Genomic DNA, 23,848 nt, shown 5'->3' with positions numbered 1-23,848 from the left:
TTAAATTGTATTAGGGCATGTTTAGCACAAATAGAGGACGAATTTACCAATGATAAAATTTTTTCCCATTGCTCAGTAGATATAGGACAATGCAATTCTTCTTGCCATTCCTTCTTAATTTTTTCTGATACATCTGGCTGTACACTCATAATCATATTATAAATGATAGCTACTACTATTTTCTTGATTAGTTTTTGTTCTTTAAGAGTTATCCCAAATAAAGGATGGCCTTGATTAACTGATGAAGCAATTAACCAGAATCTTTAGTATATTTAAATGACCTGGATGTAAACGTAGATGGGTAGGTTAGTAAGTTGAAGTAGTGGACACTGCACAGAAGAATATATATCAGTTACAGATAAGGGCAGAGAAATGGCAGATAGAATTTAATCTGATCAAGTTTGAGGTGTTGCACTTTGGGACGTCAAATGTAAGGGGAAAATATGCAGTTAATGGCAGGACCCTTAACAGTAATAAGCAGAGGGATCTTTGGGATGTAAGTCTATAATTCCCTGAAAGTGATAATGAAAATAGATAGGGCAATAAAGAAAGCATATGGCATACTTGCCTTCATTGGTCAGGGCACTGAGTGGTAGTGTAAGGCTGCACTTGGAATATTATGTGTGATTCTGGATGCTCCATTGCAAGAATGACTTACAAGCTTTGAGAAGGATGAAGAAGAGGTTTACCAGGATGCTGCCTAGATTAGAGGTCATGAGCTATGAGCAGGGCTTGGGCATGCTTGGGTTGTTTTCTCTGGAGCAATGGAAGCTGAGGGGAGACGACAGAAGTTTCTAAAATTATGAGGTAGGGATGGGATAGATAGTTAGAATCATTTACCAGGGCAGAAATGTCAAGAATGAGAGGACATTCCTTTAAGGTGTTTGTGGGAGGAGGGGAGGGTTTAAAGGAGGAGTGAGGGACAAGTTTTTATACACAGACAGCGAGAGGTGCCTGGAATGGGCTGCCAGGAGTAGGAAGCAGATATATGTGGTGTGTAAGAGGCTTTTATTTAGATGTGGGCATACACAGGGAATGGGGGGGGGGGGGGGAAATATAGTTCATGTAGAGGGAGAAGAGATTTAGTTTAATTTGCCAGTGTGTTTGATGTGCCCCTGTGTTGTATTATTCTATTCTCTATGAGGCAGACCATCTTATGCTGTCTCTTAGAGTGATAGATGACAGTATGTGGTAAAGTCTTGACCACTCATTAACTCTGAACAAGCTTGCTGGCCTAGTCTGTACTGGATTGGCCCAGGTATGCTGGAGGCATACAACATCATGCATTTAGCTGAGACCTGGAGGATGACCATCATCACCCTCCTCCATCTGCAAAAGAGGGAGAAGGCAAAGATCAAAAATTGGTGATCTCATCTCACTGTTCATTGTGGGCTACAAGATCCTGGTTAAAGTCATGACCTGTGAAATTTTTGTTGGGGCTGGTAATTCATCCGGATTCAGACCTGCACGATACCCATGCGAGAACTCTGATTACCTTGCACAGCTCAGCTACTGAAGGATGCGATCACCTGCATGCTGAATGGGCATGTGTCTAGTTATCTTGGACCAGAAGAAGTCCTTTTGCACATACATGACCAGTCTGCTCTCCAAATGAGGCTTGGGCGTGGTATCAGGATTTGGATATGATAGTTCTGTCCAGGCATCAGTAGCAGTTCTAATCAGTGGATGGGAATTGTGGGTGTCCAGGTTGGATCTAGAATTGGGCAGGGATGCCCTCTGTTGTTTTGTTTATGTATTTTATCAAGCCCCTTGCTGTGTCAATCAAGAAAGATTTAGACCAGGGGTTCTCAGCCTAGGGTCCACGGACCCCTGCTTAATGGTATTGCTCCATGGCACAAAAAAAGGTTAGGACCCCTAATATAGACACAAAGGGATAGAGATCATATCACACAATGATGCACACAACCAAGGTAAAGCAGAAACTGGGAATGTGGCCTGAGCACTCAATCTTGATTAGGGGAAAAACTTGGGTATCAGGTGTGAGGTGCTCTAGATATTGTTCTGTATGACACAGGTGTGTCTACACCACAGCAGTTACCCAAGCCATTTTCCTCATAATTTGGAGAATGAAAATGGATTGTGTCCACAGAGACTCAATGTAAACATCTCCAGAGAAAAGGGGGAGATGTATCTGCTGTCCCTTCATCCTTATGCCTGCCTTTTGTGTGTGGCTGCATCATGACTCTAGGTTTGCTAGCACCATCTGTCACTATGTGCTGAAATTCTCTGTTGAACATCAATGAAATAATGATGAATTATTCTGTATTGTGCCATTGGGAAGTACTATTTCCTCTCAACTTAGGAGCAAGTGCATTGGTCATGAGTTCAAATGGCGATGAAACAAGTAGAGATTAAAAACAGAAAATGTTGGGAACAATCAGCAAGAAAAGCAACGTCTGCAGAAGTGAAGGAGTTAACAAAATTGGGCAGGAGGAAAAAACAAATTTAAGTTACAAAATAAGTTAGGTGTGGAGTGGATGGGGCAAAGGGAATGAGACCATTTATCATCATGTAACTGCCTCATTAACACTATGTCCAGAGGTGGTCCACAATTTATCCACAGACCATTCTTGGACTCATCTTGTTATTTATGTTCCCTACATCCTAAGCATCCCTCTCCTCACCTTTTCAACAACTGAAAACTAAATACTTTTTCTCTCGGGGAAAATAACTTGCCAAGTCTAGCCTGACAAATGGTCATCAGTTTGAGATATTAACTCTTTTTCACTTTCTACAGATGTGGCTTAACATGCTGAACATTTTCCAGTATTTTTTGTTTTTTATTTCAGGTTTCCAGCTTCTGCAGTCATCTTGAATTTCAAGTGAGAAGAGAGTTTAGCCATTAATGTTTACCTGTCTTGGAAAACAAAGTACTTATATCAATGACTTAATCTTCTCTTTAAAAATAGTGCACTCTGCATATGCAAAAGCATTAGAAAGAGTGGGATCTCACATTAACAATTAAGCTTCAATGTTACAAAAAGTGCAGTTATAAAATCAAGTTGTTTGAGCACATATTTTTATCTTCAAGTAATTATGTCCTAAGAAATTCAACATTCTGAGATTATTTGGGGGAAAAAAATAATAGTTTTTGTATCCCACAAACAATTTTCAAGTGTTAACATTTTTGGATGGAAAATGCTGGGAAGGAAGAGACTTGTATCTGATTTCATTGCTAGCACTACTGGTCAAAAATTCACCCATGTGAAATTAATCTTCTAGAGAAAAAATCATTAGTGGGCACTGATTTTAATTGTTCATTTTACCAGATATGCGTGGAGACCTTGAATTTGATGCAGAAGAATTTAAAGCTGAGTCCTGGAGCCTTGCTGTTGATCATGCATTTAGCAGTAAGCAACAGAAAAACATGATAAAGAGACAGGATGTGATATATGGTGAGTGTACTGTCCTAAACAGTGTACGAGTAAGAGTTGCATGTGAACCAGTGATTCATCAATGTTCAACTTTTGCATTGTTTCTTCTAATTTAAAAAAAGTGATAGATATTTTTTGGAGGTCTCACAATTTTTCAAAAAGATGATAAAACTGCCCAAAGCATTTTTCCTCACTAGTCAGATTGAGAATTCTTATGTTACTCTACATCAGAACCAAATAAACATAGAAACATAGAAAACCTACAGCACGAGACAGGCCCTTCGGCCCACAAAGCTGTGCCAAACATGTCCTTACCTTAGAATTACCTAGGCTTACCCATAGCTTTCTATTTTTCTAAGCTCTATGCAGCCATCCAGGAGTCTCTTAAAAGACCCTATTGTTTCCACCTTCACCACTGTTGCCGGCAGCCCATTCCATGCACTGACTACTCTCTGAGTAAAAAACTTACCCCTAGCATCTCCTCTGTACCTACTTCCAAGCACCTTAAAACTATGCCCTCTCATGCTAGCCATTTCAGTCCTGGGAAAAAGCCTCTGACTATCCACGTGATCAATGCCTCTCATTATCTTGTACACCTTTATCAGGTCACCTCTCATCGTCCATCACTCCAAGGAGAAAAGGCCGAGTTCACTCAACCTATTCTCATAAGGCATGCTCCCCAATCCAGGCAACATCCTTGTAAATCTCCTCTGCACCCTTTCTATGGTTTCCACATCCTTCCTGTAGTGAGGTGACCAGAACTGAACACAGTACTCCAAGTGGGGTCTGATCAGGGCCCTACATAGCTGCAACATTACCTCTCGGCTCTTAAACTCAATCCCACGATTGATGAAGGCCAATGCACCGTATGCCTTCTTAACCACAGAGTCAACCTGCGCAGCAGCTAGGATTGTCCTATGGACTCGGACCCCAAGATCCCTCTGATCCTCCACACTGCCAAGAGACTTGCCATTAATGCTATGTTCTGCCATCATATTTGACCTACCAAAATGAACTACCTCACATTTATCTGGGTTGAACTCCATCTGCCACTTTTTAGCCCAGCTTTGCATCCTATCAATGTCCTGCTGTAACCTCTGACAGCTCTCCACACTATCCATAATACCCCCAACCTTTGTGTCACCAGCAAATTTACTAACCCATCACTCCACTTCCTCATCCAGGTCATTTATAAAAATCACGAAGAGTAGGGGTCCCAGAACAGATCCCTGAGGCACTCCACTGGTCACCAACCTCCATGCAGAATATGACCCGTCTACACCCACTCTTTGCCTTATGTGGGCAAGCCAGTTCTGGATCCACAAAGCCAGGTCCCCTTGGATCCCATGCCTCCTTACTTTCTCAGTCAGCCTTGCATGGGGTACCTTATCAAATGCCTTGCTAAAATCCATATACACTACATCTACTGCTCTTCCTTCATCAATGTGTTTAGTCACATCCTCAAAAAATTCAATCAGGCTCATAAGGCACGTCCTGCTTTGACAAAGCCATGCTGACTGTTCCTAATCATATGATACCTCTCCAAATATTCATAAATCCTGCCTCTCAGGATCTTCTCCATTAGCTTACCAACCACTGAAGTAAGACTCACTGGTCTATAATTTCCTGGGCTATCTCTACTCCCTTTCTCGAATAAGGAAACAACATCCACAACCCTTCAATCCTCGCAACCTCTCCTGTCCTCATTGATGATGAAAAGATCATCACTGGAGGCTCAGCAATCTCCTCCCTTGCTTCCCACAGTAGCCTGGGGTACATCTCATCCAGTCCTGGTGACTTATCCAACTTGATGCTTTCCAAAAGCTCCAACACATCCTCTTCCTTAATATCTACATGCTCAAGCTTTTCAGTCTGCTGCAAGTCATCCCTACAATCGCCAAGATCCTTTTCCGTAGTGAATACTGAAGCAAAGTATTCATTAAGTACCTCTTCTGTCTCCTCCGGTTCCATACACGCTTTTCCACTATCACACTTGATAGGTCCTATTCTCTCATGTCCTATCCTCTTGCTCTTCACATGCCTGTAGAATGCCTTGGGGTTTTCCTTAATCCTGTCCGCCAAGGCCTTCTCATGGCCCCTTCTGGCTCTCCTGATTTCATTCTTAAGCTCCTTCCTGCTAGCCTTATAATCTCATAGATCTCTATCATTACCTAGTTTTTTGAACCTTTTGTAAGCTCTTCTTCTTGACAAGATTTACAACAGCCTTTGTACACCACAGTTCCTGTACCCTACCATCTTTTCCCTGTCTCATTGGAATGTACCTACGCAGACCCCTACTCTAACCTCATCCGCTTTGTTCATAATACTCCTCGCATTAAAATGGACACATCTCAAACCATCGGTCTGAGCACGTCCCCTCTCTATCACCTGCCTATCCTCCTATTTGCACTGTCTCCAAGCTTTCTCTATTTGTGAGCCAACCTCCCTTTCCTCCGTCACTTCAGTTTGGTTCCCACCCCCCAGCAATTTTAGTTTAAACTCTCCGCAATAGCCTTAGCAAACCTCCCTGCTAGGATATTGGTCCCCCTGGGATTCAAGTGCAACCTGTCCTTTTTGTACAGGTCATACTTGCTCCAAAAGAGATCCCAATGATCTAGAAATCTGGATCCCTGCCCCCTGCTCCAATCCCTCAGCTATGCATTTTTCCTCCACCTCACTCTGTTCCTATACTCACTGTCACGTGGCACAGGCAGTAATTCCGAGATTACTACCTTCACGGTACTGCTTCTCAACTTTCTTCCTAAGTCCCTGTAGTTTGTTTTCAGGACCTCCTCCCTTTTCCTACCTATGTCACTGGTACCAATATGTACCACGACTGGCTGTTCGCCTTCCCACTTCAAGATATCGTGGACACGATCAGAAACATCAGAGACTCTGGCAGCTGGGAGGCAAACTACCATCCACGTTTCTTTCCTGCATCCACAGAATCACCTGTCTGACCCCCTAACTGTAGAGTTTTCTATCACTGCTGCCATCCTCTTCCTTTCCCTACCCTTCTGAGTCACAGGGCCAGACTCTGTGCCAGAGGCACAGCCATTGTTGCTTCCCCCAGGTAGGTTGTCTCCCCCAACAGTACTCAAACAGGAGTACTTATTGTTAAGGAGACAACCACCTGGGTACTCTCTAGCATCTGCTTCTTGTCCTTCCCTCTCCGGACTGTTATCCACTTCTCTGTCTCCTGTGGTCCCGGGATGACTACCTGCCTATAGCTCCTCTCTATCATTTCCTCACTCTCCCTGACCAGACAAAGGTCATCGAGCTGCATCTCCAGTTCCCTAACGCAGTCCCTAAGGAGCTGCAGCTCGACGCACCTGGTGTAGGTGTGCCAGTAAATAAATAAATAAATAAATGGAAAAAGCAGCTTGGTCTATTTTATTGCTCTAATTATTCTGTCATCACATCTAATAATATCTGCCACAAAAACAATTCTGGTATAGATTAGCCTAAATAATATATTTTGCTAAATAATTTTTTTCAAATATTCAATGAAATATATTGATGTAGTATTTCTTAATAGTGAGTGTGATCCCTCCATAGATACTGCCTGACCTGCTGAATTACTCCAGCACTTTCTCTGGTGCTGCAAATTCCAGCATTTGCAGTCTCATGCCTCCAATCATCATACCTACTTAAAGTTACTCTTAGTTTTTTCATTCATATCCTGTAGTCCAGCTTTCCAAGCTGATAAAGTTTTGGTTTAACTCTGTGGCTCTGTCTTCTACTACGTTTTAATGACACTACCTGGTTGCAAATTTGAAATAAAGGTAGATATGCTAAATGTAAATATATACTTAGTGGCCACTTATTAGGTACGTCTGTAACCTGCTCGTTAATGCAAATATTTAATCAGCCAATCATGTTGCAGAAGCTCAATGCGTTAAATCATGCAGACATGGTCATGAGGTTCAGTTGTTGTTCAGACCAAACATCAGAATGGGGAAGAAATGTGATCTAAATGGCATTGACTGCAGAATGATTGTTGGTGCCAGATGGCGAGCTTTCAATATTATAGGAACTGCTGATCTCTTGGGATTTTCACACACAACAGTCTCAAGTGTTTACTGAGGACAGTGTGAAAAACACGAAAAAACATCCAAAGGCAGTTCTACGGGCAAAAACACCTTGTTAATGAGAAAGGTCAGAGGAGAATGCCCAGACTGGTTCAAGATGACAGGAAGGTGACAGTTACTGAAATAACCATGTGTTACAATAGTGGTGTGCAGAAGAGAATTTCTGAATGCACAACATGTCAGACCTTGTACTGGATAGGTTAGAACAGCAGAAGACCATGAACATACACACAGCGGCCAATTTATTAGATTTATAATAAATTTATAATTTATTAATATGTGGCCACTAAATATATTTGATTCTTTGGTCATGTTAACATGACATCCTGCTTTGGATGTCAAAATTTAGTTGACTCCATTTGGGTACTAGCCTACAAAGTACCCAGAACATCTTTAGGGAGCGGTGTCTCAGGAAGGCAGCGTCCATTATTAAGGACCTCCAGCACCCAGGGCATGCCCCTTTCTCACTGTTACCATCAAGTAGGAGGTAGAGAAGCCTGAAGGCACACACTCAGCGATTCAGGAACAGCTTCTTCCCTCTGCCATCCGATTCCTAAATGGTCATTGAACCCGTAAACACTACCTCACAATATATATTATTTCTGTTTTTGCATGATTTTCAATCCATTCAATATACATATTCTGTAATTGATTTATTTCTTCTTATTTTTTCTTCTTCTACATTATGTATTACATTGAACTGCTGCTGCTAAGTTAATGAATTTCATGATACATGCCGGTGATAATAAACCTGATTCTGATTCAGAAATAAGATAGCAAAGCAATTCATTTCTGTTGGGTACCTGACTCAGAAGTATGCCGTGTAAACTGAGTCCTCAGTCTTAAACACTAAATTATTTCTTGTTCACTTTCAGAGCTGATGCAGACAGAGATGCACCACGTTCGGACCCTGGAGATAATGTCGGAAATTTATAGGAAGGGCATGAAGGAGGAGCTGCAAATAGATCACAGCATCATTGACAAAATATTTCCCTCTTTGGATGAGCTGTTAGAAATTCACAAGCATTTTTTCTTCTGCTTGAAAGAGAGGCGCCGGGAGTCTTTTGAGGAAGACAGTGAAAGGAACTTCTTTATTCATAAAATTGGTGATATCCTTTTACAACAGGTAGTGTGAAAGTAAGAAGAGCAGAAATATTTGCAAAATATTTCTTGGAATGTGGTAGATATGAAATGTTGTCTGTTGCAGAATGTGAAATAATGCAGAAGTTTTACTTCCAGTAGTCCTGCGGAAACTAGTTGAGTAAACAATTAATGTGACCCAATTACATAACAATCCCAAAACAGGTGGACAAGAACTTATTTAAATAGAAAGCTGTATTAACAGAACAGGTACGAAAGGCACCCATCCAAAAAGATTTGATCTATCTGGAGGATTCCAATGACATCAGACCCTCTGGCATGAACTTTGCTCAGATTTAAAATCAAAGTAATTTATTTTGCTCTGTGTGCTGCAAGTTCAAAGGTAGGGCAACCCCCTGTGCCATTACACAGAAATGATTTGGTTGTTAATCAGTTGGGTGACTTTAGAACAAGCAGCAATAGAAATGAATATTAAAGTTGAGATGAAAGAAGTATAAAATAAAATGGTGGCTTTGTATGCAGCAGGATGTGATTTGGGACAGCTAGTGATTCAATCATCTTGCAGCTTTGAGAAGTCATAAGTTCCTAGAAAACTTTTAAAATTTATATACTGTTACCTTGCTTGGCAACGGCAAAGTTCAAATAATTCATCTATGTAAAATTCTTTGTTATTTTCCCTGATCCATATAATTTTTATTCCAACACTATCTCTGGCAAACATCCTGCTTTGATTTCATTGCTTGAAAAGGTATTTATTTTAAATGTTCGAGAGGACTGAGCCACTTGTTGGACCATAATCATTCTTCATATTTAGTTTACAGATGAGAATGCCAATAAGTTGAAGCACTCTTATGGTGAATTTTGCAGCCATCACAATGAGGCAGTCAGTTTATTTAAAGAACTGCAACAACAAAACAAGAAATTTCAGAACTTTATCCGAGTAAGTATTCGTCAGTTTTCACTACAAGACGAAATATTGCAAAGCAAGAGTTTTCAACTCACCTCGCATTCTGTTTTTCCTTCTTAGCAACAAAGCAACAATCTACAAGTCCGACGCCTTGGTGTCCCTGAATGTATACTACTAGTTACCCAACGCATCACCAAGTACCCAGTCCTGCTTGAACGTTTACTACAGTACACAGAAGGTACATTTTGGGTTGACATTCTATGCTGTTTTATAAAACTGTGGAGTCCTACGCTACCTTAGTTTTCACTTCTCTAATCTATATATAACCATTTTGTATAGTCTAGTGGTTAGGATACCTGGTTTTCACCAAAGCGGCCCGGGTTCAACTCCCAGTATTGGAATTACAGTTTTGGAGTGACACAGTGGTTAGTGTAATGCCATTATGGGCTCAATTCCTGCTGTTGCCTGTAAGAAGTTTGTACGTTCTCCTGTGATCACGTGAATTCCCTCCGGGTGCTGTGGTTTCCTTTCACGTTCCAAAGAATACTCATTAGTAGGATGATAGGTCCTATGGGTGTAATTGGGTGGCATGGTCCCATTGGGCTGGGAGTGTGGTGAACTAGATATACCTGTCTGACTGCTCCTGTGGCTCCTCCCACAGACCCCTGTATAAAGGCGACTGTGGGCGGCTGCTCTCCCTCATTTTCCCCAGGATGTAGTGTTGTTTATTCTTCCAGTCAATAAAAGCCTATATCTCGTTTCCTAAGTCTCAGCGTGAGTTATTGATGGTGCATCAGGGAGGACCTGCTAAAATGCCGTAGCTCCAAATAAAAACAATAATTATAAAAGGATCTGAGTCGTCCAGAGGTTGAGAAAGATATTACATAAAGCCAATAGTTATTACTTTGTCACAATGATACTAATCTAGTTTTGGACTAAATTATGATAATTTAATTACTAGGTAATTATAGGTGCTGCTGATATTTGATGCAGGTGATCAAATGACATTTCACTGAAGATTAGGCAAGTATGAAAGACACATTAGAAAATACCATTTGAGCTCCTGAGTCAAATGGTGGTAGAGAGTTAATTTTGGCCTTGTCAACCCTCGAAAAGACCAAACCCGAAGTCTCTTCTACTTATTATTTTCATTACCTTGCCATAGCATGGAGAGTTGCTGCCAATATATTGAGAGTCATCAAGAAGTTTCCTTTTTCTAAACCAGTTTTGGGCTGCTTGTCTAAGGAAAGATGTGCTGGCTATGCAGAGGGTCAAGAAGAGGTTCACAAGAATGATCCCAGGAATGAAGGGGTTAATAAAGAGCATTTACTGGCTCAGGTCTGCACATGCTGAAGTTCAGAAGAATGGGGTCCCCCCCCCCCCCCCCCCACCATTCTCATTGTATCTCTTTGAAAACTATCGAGTATTGAAGGGCCTAGATACTTGCCTTGGAGAGGATGTTTCCTATAGTGGGGGACTCTATGACCAGAATGACAGCCTCAGAATAGAAGGACTGCCACCCCTTTAGGAGGAATTTCTTCAGCCAGAGGGTGGTGAATCTGTGGAATTCAATCCCACAGATGGCTGTGAAGGCTAAATCACAATGGGTATATTTAAAGTAAAGTCTGATAGTTTCTTGATTAGTAAGGGTATCAAAGGTTAGGTGGTGAAGACAGGAGTATAGGGTTGAGAGGTATAGATCAGTCATTATTGAATAAAACAGCAGCTCAATGGGCTGAATGGCCTGATTCTACTACTATGCCTTATAGAATTATGACCACTCGGTGAGAAATGCAAGCAGCTGGTTCTTTGTGTATGTACCTGCTTTTCTAGATTCGTTCTCCAAGAGCATTGAGACACTTCCTCCTCACCACATCCACCAATCTCAGAAAGCTGCTGATTGTATGGTTTCAGCAGTGATTAGAGTGAGCTGGACTATTGTCGTAATCCAGCCTCTTCATAATTTTTGACAGTTCAGTGCAAATCTAAAGATAAGCTTTTCAAAATAAGAACTTACATAGAACCATAGAACATTACAGCACAGAAACAGGCCTTTTGGCCCTTCTTGGCTGTGCTGAACCATTTTTCTGCCTAGTCCCACTGACCTGCACCTGGGTCATATCCCTCCAAACCCCTCTCATTCATATACCTGTCCAAGTTTTTCTTAAATGTCAAAAGTGAGCCCGCATTCACCACTTCACCTGGCAGCTCATTCCACACTCCCACCACTCTGTGTGTGAAGAAGCCCCACCTAATGTTCTCTTTAAACTTTTCCCCCTTCAACCTTAACCCATGTCCTCTTTTTTCCTCCCCTAGCCTCAGTGGAAAAAGCCTGCTTGTATTCACTCTATCTACACCCATCATAATTTTATACACCTCTGTCAAATCACCCCTCATTTTCCTACACTTCAGGGAATAAAGTCCTAACCTATTCAACCTTTCTCTGTAACTCAGTTTCTCAAGTCCCGGCAACATCCTAGTAAACCTTCTCTGCACTCTTTCAACCTTATTAATATCTTTCCTGTAATTAGGTGACCAAAACTGCACACAATACTCCAAATTCAGTCTCACCAATGCCTTATACAACCTCACCATTACATTCCAACACAATACTCAGTACTTTGATTTATAAAGGCCAATGTACCAAAAGCTCTCTTTACAACCCTATTCTACTTGTGACGCCACTTTTAGGGAATTATGTATCTGTACTCCCAGATCCCTCTGTTCTACTGCATTCATCAGTGTCCTATCATTTACTTTTTACCTACCATTTACCTTTTCTGAAGATGTTTAAAACTTGTGGGAGTTACTGTACTAAATCAGTTGCACAACTTACTGGATGATTCAAATTTTGTGAAGAACTTCTAATAGTGCCCTAGAATCATATAGTTCAAAGTTCAAAGCAAATTTATTATTAAAATGTGTTTTCGATACGTCACCATATGCAACCCTGAGATTTGTTTTCTTGCGGGCATACTCAGTAAATCCAAGAACTATAATAGAATCAATGAAAGACAGCACCCAACAGGACAGACAAGCAACTAATGTACAAAAGACAATTAACTATGGAAATAAAAGAGAAAAAAAAAGAAATAATAAGAATGAATAAATAAATAAAGAAGCAACAAATATCAAGAACGTGAGATGAAGAGCCCTTGAAAGTGAGCCCACAGGATGTGGGATCAGTTCAGTGATGGGGCGAGTAAAGTTGAATGGAGTTATCCCCACTAGTTCAAGAGCCTGATGGTTGAGGAGTAATAATTGTTCCTGAACCTGGCTCTGTGGGTCCTGAGATGTCTCTATTTCATCTTGATGGAAGGGAGCATGTCCTGGGTTGTTGGGGTCACTGATGTTGGATACTGCTTTTCTGCAACAGCACTTGATGTAGATGTGCTCAATGTTGGGGAGTGCTTTACCTGTGATGGACTGGGCCATATCCACTGCTTTACCTGTGATGGACTGGGCCATAGCCACTACTTTACCTGTGATGGACTGGGCCATATCCACTGCTTTACCTGTGATGGACTGGGCCATATCCACTGCTTTACCTGTGATGGACTGGGCCATATCCACTGCTTTACCTGTGATGGACTGAGCCATAGCCACTGCTTTACCTGTGATGGACTGGGCCATATCCACTGCTTTACCTGTGATGGACTGAGCCATAGCCACTGCTTTACCTGTGATGGACTGGGCCATATCCACTGCTTTACCTGTGATGGACTGAGCCATAGCCACTGCTTTACCTGTGATGGACTGGGCCATAGCCACTGCTTTACCTGTGATGGACTGAGCCATATCCACTGCTTTACCTGTGATGGACTGAGCCATAGCCACTGCTTTACCTGTGATGGACTGGGCCATATCCACTGCTTTACCTGTGATGGACTGGGCCATAGCCACTGCTTTACCTGTGATGGACTGAGCCATAGCCACTGCTTTACCTGTGATGGACTGGGCCATATCCACTGCTTTACCTGTGATGGACTGGGCCATAGCCACTGCTTTACCTGTGATGGACTGGGCCATATCCACTGCTTTACCTGTGATGGACTGGGCCATAGCCACTACTTTACCTGTGATGGACTGGGCCATATCCACTGCTTTACCTGTGATGGACTGAGCCATAGCCACTGCTTTACCTGTGATGGACTGGGCCATAGCCACTGCTTTACCTGTGATGGACTGAGCCATAGCCACTGCTTTACCTGTGATGGACTGGGCCATATCCACTGCTTTACCTGTGATGGACTGGGCCATATCCACTGCTTTACCTGTGATGGACTGAGCCATATCCACTGCTTTACCTGTGATGGACTGGGCCATATCCACTGCTTTACCTGTGATGGACTGGGCCATATCCACTGCTTTACCTGTGATGGACTGAGCCATATCCACTGCTTTACCTGTGATGGACTGGGCCATAGCCACTGCTTTACCTGTGATGGACTGGGCCATAGCCACTGCTTTACCTGTGATGGACTGGGCCATAGCCACTACTTTACCTGTGATGGACTGAGCCATAGCCACTGCTTTACCTGTGATGGACTGGGCCATATCCACTGCTTTACCTGTGATGGACTGGGCCATAGCCACTGCTTTACCTGTGATGGACTGGGCCATAGCCACTGCTTTACCTGTGATGGACTGGGCCATATCCACTGCTTTACCTGTGATGGACTGGGCCATATCCACTGCTTTACCTGTGATGGACTGGGCCATAGCCACTGCTTTACCTGTGATGGACTGGGCCATAGCCACTGCTTTACCTGTGATGGACTGGGCCATAGCCACTGCTTTACCTGTGATGGACTGGGCCATAGCCACTGCTTTACCTGTGATGGACTGGGCCATATCCACTGCTTTACCTGTGATGGACTGGGCCATATCCACTGCTTTTTGTAGGATTAAGACTTGTTTTGTTTGCCACATGTACACTAAAACATGGAAGCATACAGTGAAATGTGCCACTTGCATCGAATCGAATCAGCGAGGATTATGCTCGGCAGACGTCAAGCCTAACAACGTTTCTGGCACCAATACTGCAGCTTGCAACTTACCATCTCTAACAGTATGACTTCGGAATGTGGGTGGCATCAGGAGTCATGTGGAGAGAATACAAAACCCTTGCATGTTGCAGCAGGAATTAAACCCTGATTTGGTGATTGCTGCCGCTGTAACCATATATGTCAAACTCAAGGCCTGCGGGCCAAATGCGGCCCGCGGTGGAATTATCTTTGGCCCGCGAGATAATATCTAATTACTATTAAAGCTGGCCCCAGTAATCGAAGCGCCTAAGGCATATGATATGGCTAATGCTGAGTTTATTCAGGTACCAGGTTTTCAGGGTTTTTAGTGTTTATTCGGCAGTCTTGCTCGGCAGTCTTCTTCATAAGAAACGGAATTTGTAAAGTGAAACACTTTGTAGTTATAGCAGAGACTGAGACACACGAGAGCAGGCTGAAAAAACGGAGGCAACGAAAGCTGCGTTCGCACGCGTCCGACTGATCCGGCCCGCATGAAGCTGCATTTTGCTCAATCTGGCCCGTGACCTAAAATGAGTTTGACACCTCTGTGTTACACTAACCGCTGTGCTACTGTGCTGTACACATTTATGGTGCCCTTAGATTACACGTGCATAAGAAGTAGCATTCATCATTGCACTGTGGACTATGACTGCAAATGTGAGGCAATTCATTTCTTGCAGCAGTGAATCCTGGTACTACTGACAGTGGTTACCATTGTTAAACCGTGTCATTACCTTTCCAGTATGAAGAGGGCCTCCAGTCTCTATGAATAGCTCACATTATTCGTGCAATTTCCTCCATTCCTTATCAGAGAATCTTGGAGCCCTCTGTAGTGTTGTACTTTCTTTCCATGGCCCTCGGGTCAGAAAAAAAGTTTGAGATCAATTGTCGGCACCTCTTGCTGCCCCTTATGAGTTCAACGTTTTAAAGAAGTTTAGTTAATTATATTTTTGTGATTGTGACTTTGCTGGCAAGGTTGGCATCTATTCCCCAGCCCTAATGGCCCTCGAGGAGGTGGTGGTAGGCAGCTCACTTTAGTGTTATCTTGTAGAGCTTTAAGTGTTCCATAGACATTGTTGTCCTGCTGAACAGTGCAGTATTAAGGGGTGTGTGTGCACTGATTTGTCAAAAAGTAAACAGCAGGAAATTTGCAAACAAAACACCCACTCCCCACCTCTGGCTCCTGTGACATTACTCCCTCTTTATACTGGTGATCTCCCCTCTCCACTCTCAGTCCCTAAAGATCTCAGCCTGCTGAATTATCCAGAAGGTGGTCTGTTACTCCAGATTTTAGCATTTGCAGTCTGTCTCTTTCACTTAGAAAGATAATTTTTAGGGTATGTGATTGCGGGTCCATGTGGAAAATATACCAGTGTATATGGTGTAATGTTGCAAAATGCTTTTCTGGGTGCATGAATTGTCTGTTTTAAATTCAAGCTTCCCAATCCATTGAATTTTTTAGTTCACGCTGCAAGGTAGCTGCTAAAATGATAAGTGTAGCCTGCTTTAAAAATTCTCTAGTTAGAGCTTGTGTCCATAAAGTCCTGGCGTGAGGTGATATAGAGTAGAACCTTGTATAAATTTTGCAGAATCTGAAAGATCTATAGCTCTAATTTGGCCTCTTGCAGTTTCCAGTCATAGTAAATGCAGCATGTTTACTTCAGTCCTGGAACAAGCACAAACGCACTGTTCAGCCAAATTTAAAAGGCAGGAGTAATATTTCATAGACTGGAAATTTCCACATTTGAAAGTGTCATGATGGTCCTATTTATGATTGAGAGTTTATGGCAAACATAGCGGTAACAGCAGCCAGATGTAAGCTGCCAGCACATCTTATTGTTTGGAAACTCATATTTCTGAGTCTGTTTAAAACTTGTAACAGTTACAATACTGATTCAATTCCACAACTTATTGGATAATTCAAGTTTTGTGAAGAACTTGCAATATTGCCCTAGAATCATATAGTACAAAGTTCAAGGTAAATTTATTATCAAGGTCTATACATGTCACCATATACAACCCTGAGATTTGTTTTCTTGCGGGCATACTCAGTAAATCCAAAAGCTGTAACAGAATCAATGAGAGACTGTACTCAAGAGCGTGGACCAACAACCGATGTGCAAAAAACAACAAACTGTGCAAATACAAGAAATAAATAATAATAATAAATAAATAAATAAGCAATATGTGTCAGAAATGTGAGATGAAGAGTCCTTGAAAGTGAGTCCATAGGTTGTGGAAACAGTTCAATGAAGGGACAAGTGAAGTTGGGTGAAGTCATACCTACTGGTTCAAGAGCCTGATGGTTCCTAAACCTGGTGGTGTGGGTCCTGAAGCTCCTGTACCTTCTTCCTGATGGCAGCAACGAGAAGACAGCTTGTCCTGGGTGGTGGGAGTCCCTGATGATGGATGCTGCTTTCCTGCAACGATGCTCCACGTGGATGTGTTCAATGGTGGTGTGGTCTTTACCCATGATGGACTGGGCCATACCCACTAATTTTGAAGGATTTCTTGTTCAAGGGCATTGGTGTGTCCATACTAAGCTGTGATACAACCATATTCTCCACCACACGTATATAGAAGAAAAAGGGCCTCTTTACCCATCTCATCCATGCCAATCAAGTTGCCTACCTCAGTTAAGATTAGCTTTATTTGTCACATGTATATTATAACAGCAAAACATACAGTGAAATGCGTTGTCTTCCATCAATTAAAATCAGTGAGGATTGTGCTGGGCAGTCTGCAAATGTCACCATGCTTCTGGTGCCAACATATCATGTCCATAACTTGCTAACCATAACCATATATATTTGGAATGTGGGAGGAAACTGGAGCACCCAGAGGAAACCCATATAGTCATGGGGCAAACATACTGACAGTGGTGGGGATTAAAACCCGATCTTACTGCCAGTGCTGCGAAGTGTTACACTAACTGCTGCACCACTGAGCTCCCCACCGTAAACCCCATTTGTCTCCTTTAAATGCCATGATGTGCAACGTTATAAGATGTGAAGCAGTAAATATGATTCAGGCATTCATGTCACTCCTGATCATCAGGGAATTTCATATATAGGTATGTGCCTGAATTATAATGGGCTGAAATTTCATAGTATTCTTATTCCCAGAAGGGACAGAAGAAAATGAGGATGTGGCTAGATCTCTTGCTATGATAAAGGACATCATCACATCAATTGATACGAAAGTCAACAAATATGAGAAAGAGCAAAAACTACTTGAAATCTTAAGTAGGTTTGAAAACAAAACGTATGCCAAGTTGAAGAATGGCCGTGCATTCAGGAAGCAAGATCTGACCAGCCGAGACAGAGTGTTACAGCATGAAGGTTCAATGTATTGGAAAACAGCCACAGGACGATTGAAAGGTAAAATAGCACCCCTATTAAAAATTACATTTTCATTATGCAGTTTTGAAAATTAAGAGTGGTGTACTGAAAAATATATATAGTTATAAATCATTTGTTACCGTGCAGTTAAATAAGCATTGCCATCGTCGATGGATGTGATCTCATTCAATACCTGCAGTAGTCTGTCCACTTATTCTAGCTCCTGTGAACTTGCTGTTTGCAATTCATCTCCTGTTTCTGACCCCCAGTGGTACTGGGGTTAAGCGGTGGTACTTTTCACTAGGGGGAAGGAGTGGAGGAACATTTCACACGCAAGCTGAAAGCCAGGAAAGAAATGGGGAGGGAGCATTTCATAAATAATTTGGGATGAGACAGTGGCCTTGTTTTAAATGTTGTTACTTTGTTTCAGATATCACTGCTCTGCTCCTTACCGATGTGCTGATTTTCCTGCAGGATAAAGACCAAAAGTACACATTTGCCACTGTGGTAAGTGCACCGTGGTTTGTCTTTAAGGTTGTTTTACCACTGAAGATCAGGAATGAGTCTGGAAATTCTATCTCTTATTGGTACGGAGGATTCCGGTTTATTGGGCCATTTGCTTATCTGGGACAACTCTGAAAGAATAAAACCTAATTGAGAAAATAGCCCAGATTCCCTTTATTTTTTAAAATTTTTGTTTGGCGATCTAGGCCCTTCCAGCCCTCGAGCTGCACCGCCCCACACCCCCTGACAATCTGGATTCAACACTAGTTAGAAACCGCTGCCAAACAGTTTATAAATACTATCAGTTGTGTGTGTTTGTGGTCTAAAAGCAATGATTTTTCTCACTGATAGTTGATGAGAAATAAGCAGTGAGACAATTCAGAATTGTTTTGCTCTCTGCGGTTTCAAGCAATCAGGCTTGGAGGTGCCAGAAACGGCTGGGAGTGAAAATGAAACTGTTTCACTACTTCAGCAAGTTAGGAATTACGAAGAATTTGAAGGTATCAACATCATCTTGATTGTTAAAATGAAAATGAAGATTTCGAGGATGTAATCATCGAAAGCATTGTACGATGGCAATCTATTATCTACACTGGGTGTCTGCGCTGACTTTGTTCATTTACAGTCAGTCAACAGAATACAGCAGCGTACACTAGATCCGTCAATAGCTATTAGGAACTGGTACAGAGTTTTATAGTACTGTAGAGGTGTCGGTAGTACAGTCAGCCCTCCTTATCCGCGAATTCCGTATCCGCGAATTCAACCAACCGCGAATCGTGAAAACCCAGAAGTGCTCTTCCAGCACTTGTTGTTCGAGCATGTACAGACTTTTTTTCTTGTCATTATTCCCTAAACAATGCAGTATAACCACCATTTTACATAGCACTTACATTGTATTAGGTATTATAAGTAATCCAGAGATGATATAAAGTATACAGGAGGATGTGCGTGGGTTATCATGGCTCAGGATCGAAAAAAATCGGAAGTTCTCTTACTAAGTAAGTCAGAACAGGTACATCCGGTATTATTTAGCATCAGTTAGTCAAACATTTGCATTCATATATAGTATATATTTTACCTTTCTATGCATATAAAACATCTAAGAACGTTATGTTTCAGCGCCTGGCTCGGGAAGTTCCCGAGTTCGATCTAGTGACAGATCGCTATGGAGTGCGCTCTCCACTGTGCCGCGTTGATGTGGAGGATCAAAAACCCAAAACCCAATAATTAAACCACTGCATTGCTTAGTAATAATTGTAGCTTTCATCAGGGCAGGGCCTTTCTCACTTTATCCTTTAAAATTGTTCCGATTGTTGACTAACGTAACCTAACGTTTTTCCAATGACCGACGGCATTTCACCTCTTTCCGATCACTTTATTATTTCCACTTTATTTTCAATCGTTATCGTGATTATTTTCGTGAACAGTAACACTGCGGATTCAGATCTCTGCCGCTGGGTCCTAATGTCCACCGCACTGAGACAGGTTAAGTAAGGTCTGGGGTTCCGCTGGGTCCTAAGGTCCACCACATAGATTCAGGTTGAATAAGGAACTTGAGCATCTGCGAATTTTGGAATCCGCGAGGGGTCCTGGAACCAATCCCTTGCGGATAAGGAGGGCCGACTGTATTCTAATTTGTTCTGTAATTAATTTGAATACATAATATGGCAGGGGGATGGGGACCAGGATGATGGAGCTGAGGATGGGTCAGCAGGTTTACAAGTAGATGATGGGTGTAAAATGGATGTAAGGAAGGACAAGCCAATGAATGGGTACAAATGCAGACAGAGCAAAGAGGTAAATGTACCACAGAGGCAAAATTCAAAAGGGCAAAGAATGCAGGACTGAGTGTGATGTATTTAAATGCGTAGCATTCAGAATAAGGTGGATTAACTCGTGGTGAATTAGATTGGTCGGTATGATGTTGTGAGCATCACCGATTTGTGGCTGAAAGGAGGCCATAGTTGGGAGCTTAACATCAAAGGATATACTTTGTATTGACAGGACAGGCAGGAAGGCATAAGCAGTGGTGTGGCTCTGTTGGTAGAAGATGGAATTACATTTTTTGAAAGAGGTGACAAAGGGTCAGAGAATGTTGAATCTTTTTGGGTGGAATTAAGAAAGTGCAAGGTAAAAAAAAAAACCATTATGGGAATCATAATGGTCTCCAAATAGTAACCAATATGTGGAGCTGAGATCACAAAGGGAGCTGGAAAAAGAATGTCATATGGGTAATGTCACAATTGTAATCAGGGACTTCAATATGCAAGGGAATTGGGAAAATCAGCTTGGTGTTGGATTGCAAGAGAGATAATTTGTTGAATGACTACAAAATGGCTTTTTAGAGAAACTTGTACATGACCCTACTTGGGGAAAGGCTATCTTAGATTAGGTGTTGTTTAATAATGCCGATCTTATTAGGGAGCTTAATGTAAAGGAACCCTTGGGAGGCAGTGATCATAGTATGATTGAATTCATACTGCAATTTGAGAGGGAGAAGCATAACTCACATATATCAATATCACAATGGAATAACGGGAATTACAGAGGCATGAGAGAGGATCTTGCCCAGGTGGATTGGAGGAGGATACTGACGGGTACTGGCAGAGGTGGCTGAAGTTCCTGCGAATAGTTCACAAGGCGCAGGGTAGATATGTCCCACATGAAGAAGTTTTACCCAAATGGCAGATGCAGGCAACTGTGGCTGACAAGGGAAGTTAAGGACTGCATAAAAGCCAAGGAAAGTGCATATAAGGTAGCAAAAGTGAGTGCGAAGTTGGATGATTGGGAAGCTTTTAAAATCCATCAAAAGGCAACTAAAAAGCTATAACAATCGAGAAAATCTGTAGATTCTGGAAATCCAAGTAATGCACAAAAATGCTTGAGGGACTCAGCAGGCTAGGCAGCATCTATGGAACAGAAGCGCTTCTCCCTATAGATGCTGCCTGGCCTGCTGTGTTCCTCCAGCATTTTGTGTGTGTTGTTTGAATTTCCAGAATCTGCAGATTTCCTCATGTTTGCTAACTGTACTCAACTGTTTACTCTTTTCCATAGATGCTGCCTGGCCTGCTGAGTTCCTCCAGCATTTTGTGTGTGTTAAGAAAAAAAACTATAAGAAGAGAAAAGATTAAATATGAGGGCCGAGTAGCCAATAATATAAAGCAGGATACAAAAGGTTTTTCCAGTCATATAAAGAGTAAAAGGGAGGTGAGAGTTGATATTGAACCACTTGAAAACAAGGCTGGTGAAGTATAATGGAGGACCAAGAAATGGCAGATGAACTTAATGGGTACTTTGCATTAGTTTTCACTGTGGAAGACACTAGCAGTGTGCTTAGAGGTCAGTGAATGTCAGGGAGCAGAAGAGCCATTGCAATTACAAAGGAAAAAGTGCTAGGCAAACTGAAAGGTCTTAATGTGGTTAAGTCGCTTGCACCAGATGGACTACAGCACCAGAGTGCTGAGAGAGGATGCTGAAGAGATAACGGACTCTTTCAAGAATCACTTGATTCTGGCATTGTCCTGGAAGATTGGAAGATTGCAAATGTCACTGCACTCTTTAAGAAGGGAGGAAGGCAAAAGAAAGGACATTATAGGCCAGTTAGCCGAACCTCAGTGGTTGGGAAAGCATTGGAGTCTATTATTAAAGATGAGGTTTTGGGATACTTGAAGACTAATGATAAAATAGGTCAAAGTCAGCATGGTTTCTGTGAAGGGAGATCTTGCCTGATAAATCTGTTACAGTTCTTTGAGGAAGTAACAAGCAGTGTAGACAGAGGAAAGTCAGTGAATGTCACTTACTTGGATTTTCAGAAGACATTTGATAAGATGCCACACATGAGGCTGCTAAATAAGATAAAATCCTATGGTATTACAGGAAATATACTGGCATAGATAGAGGAATGGCTGACAGGCAGGAGACAGCGAGTTGGATTAAAGGGGGTCTTTTTTGGTTGGCTGCCAGTGACTAGTGATGTTCCTCGGGGGTCAGTATTGGGATCACTACTTTTCACATTGTTTCTCAGTGATTTACATAATGGAATTGATGGCTTTGTGGCAAAGTTTGTGGATGATATGAAGATAGTTGGAGGGGTAGATAGTGCTGAGGAAGCAATGGATTACAGCTGGACTTAGACAAGTTGGAAGAATGGGCAAAAAAGTGGCAAATGGAGTACAGTGTTGGGGACTGTATGATGACGCATTTTGATAAAAGGAACAATTGTGAAGGAATGGCTGACAGGCAGGGGGCTGTCATTGGGATTAAAGGGGGGCCAAATGGGGAGAAAATTCAAACATTAGAGGTGCAGAGGGACTTGGCAGTCATCGTGCAAGACTCCTTGAAAGTTAGTTTATAGGTTGAGTCTGTGGTAAAGAAGAGAGGGTAAAGATTTCTGGGAATGAGAGGGTTAACATATGAGGAGTATTTGGCAGCTTTGGGCCTGTACACACTGTAATTTAGAAGAATGCAAGGGAATCTCATTGAAACCTACTGAATGTTGAAAGGACTTAATAAGATGCATGTGGAGAGGATGTTCCCTATGGTGGGGATATCCAGAACTAGAGGGCACAACCTCAAATTTAAGGAGTGATCTTTTAGGACAGAGGTAAGAAGGAATTTGTTTTACCCAGAGAGCAGTGAGTCTGTGCAATATTCTCACAAACAAGAGAATATTTGCAGATGCTGGAAATCCAAGCAACACACACAAAGTGCTGGAGGAACTCAGCAGGCCAGGCAGCATCTATGGAAAAGAGTACAGTCGACATTTCAGGTCAACTGGGTTTGCCGAAGGGTTTGGGCAATGTCTAGCACTTTGTGTGTGTGACTATGGAATGCTCTGCCACAGACTGCGGTGGAGGCCAAATCCTTGGGTATATTTAAAGTGGAAGTTAATAGATTCCTGATTGGTCAGGGTATCAAAGGATATAGTGAAAAAGTAGGTAAATAGGGTTGAGTGATATCTGGGATCAACCATGATAGAAACATAGGAATATAGAAAACCTACAGCACAATACAGGCCCTTCGCCCCACAAAGCTGTGCCGAACCTGTACTTACCCTAGAAATTACCTAGGGTTACCCATAGCCCTCTATTTTTCTGAGCTCTATGTACCTGTCCATGAGTCTCTTAAAAGACCCTATTGTATCTGCTTCCACCACTGTTGCCGCCAGCCCATTCCACACACCCACCACTCTCTGTGGAAAAAACTTACCCCGACATCTCTCCTCTACCTACTTACAAGCACCTTAAATCTGTGCGCTCTCATGCTAGCCATTTCAGCCCTGGGAAAAAGCCTCTGACTATCCACACGATCAATGCCTCTCATCACCTTATACACCTCTCTGAGGTCACCTCTCGTCCTCTGTCACTCCAAGGAGAAAAGGCCGAGTTCACTAACCCTATTCTCATAAAGTATGCTCCCCAATCCAGGCAACATCCTTGTAAATCTCCTCTGCACCTTTTCTATGGTTTCCACATCCTTCCTG

The 23,848-nt window shown here is 42.2% G+C and overlaps 1 protein-coding gene across 4 annotated transcripts in view; it reads left to right on the top strand.

The window, feature by feature from the left end:
• Window positions 1-23,848, top strand: part of arhgef28a (Rho guanine nucleotide exchange factor (GEF) 28a) — a 385,900-nt gene that overhangs the window by 266,796 nt on the left and 95,256 nt on the right. For all 4 annotated transcript variants that reach the window (XM_073048304.1, XM_073048303.1, XM_073048302.1 and 1 more), the window contains 6 exons: window positions 3,291-3,416; window positions 8,362-8,612; window positions 9,402-9,527; window positions 9,615-9,732; window positions 17,647-17,901; window positions 18,293-18,369. In XM_073048304.1, coding sequence (XP_072904405.1) covers window positions 3,291-3,416; window positions 8,362-8,612; window positions 9,402-9,527; window positions 9,615-9,732; window positions 17,647-17,901; window positions 18,293-18,369 — 953 coding nt within the window. The remainder of the gene's footprint in view (window positions 1-3,290; window positions 3,417-8,361; window positions 8,613-9,401; window positions 9,528-9,614; window positions 9,733-17,646; window positions 17,902-18,292; window positions 18,370-23,848) is intronic.

The sequence above is a fragment of the Hemitrygon akajei genome, chromosome 6 (genome assembly GCF_048418815.1).
Source record: "Hemitrygon akajei chromosome 6, sHemAka1.3, whole genome shotgun sequence".
In the NCBI taxonomy this organism is placed as follows: Eukaryota; Metazoa; Chordata; class Chondrichthyes; order Myliobatiformes; family Dasyatidae; genus Hemitrygon; species Hemitrygon akajei.
Note: the sequence above shows the minus strand (reverse complement) of the source record. Positions and strands in the feature narration are given on the sequence as shown.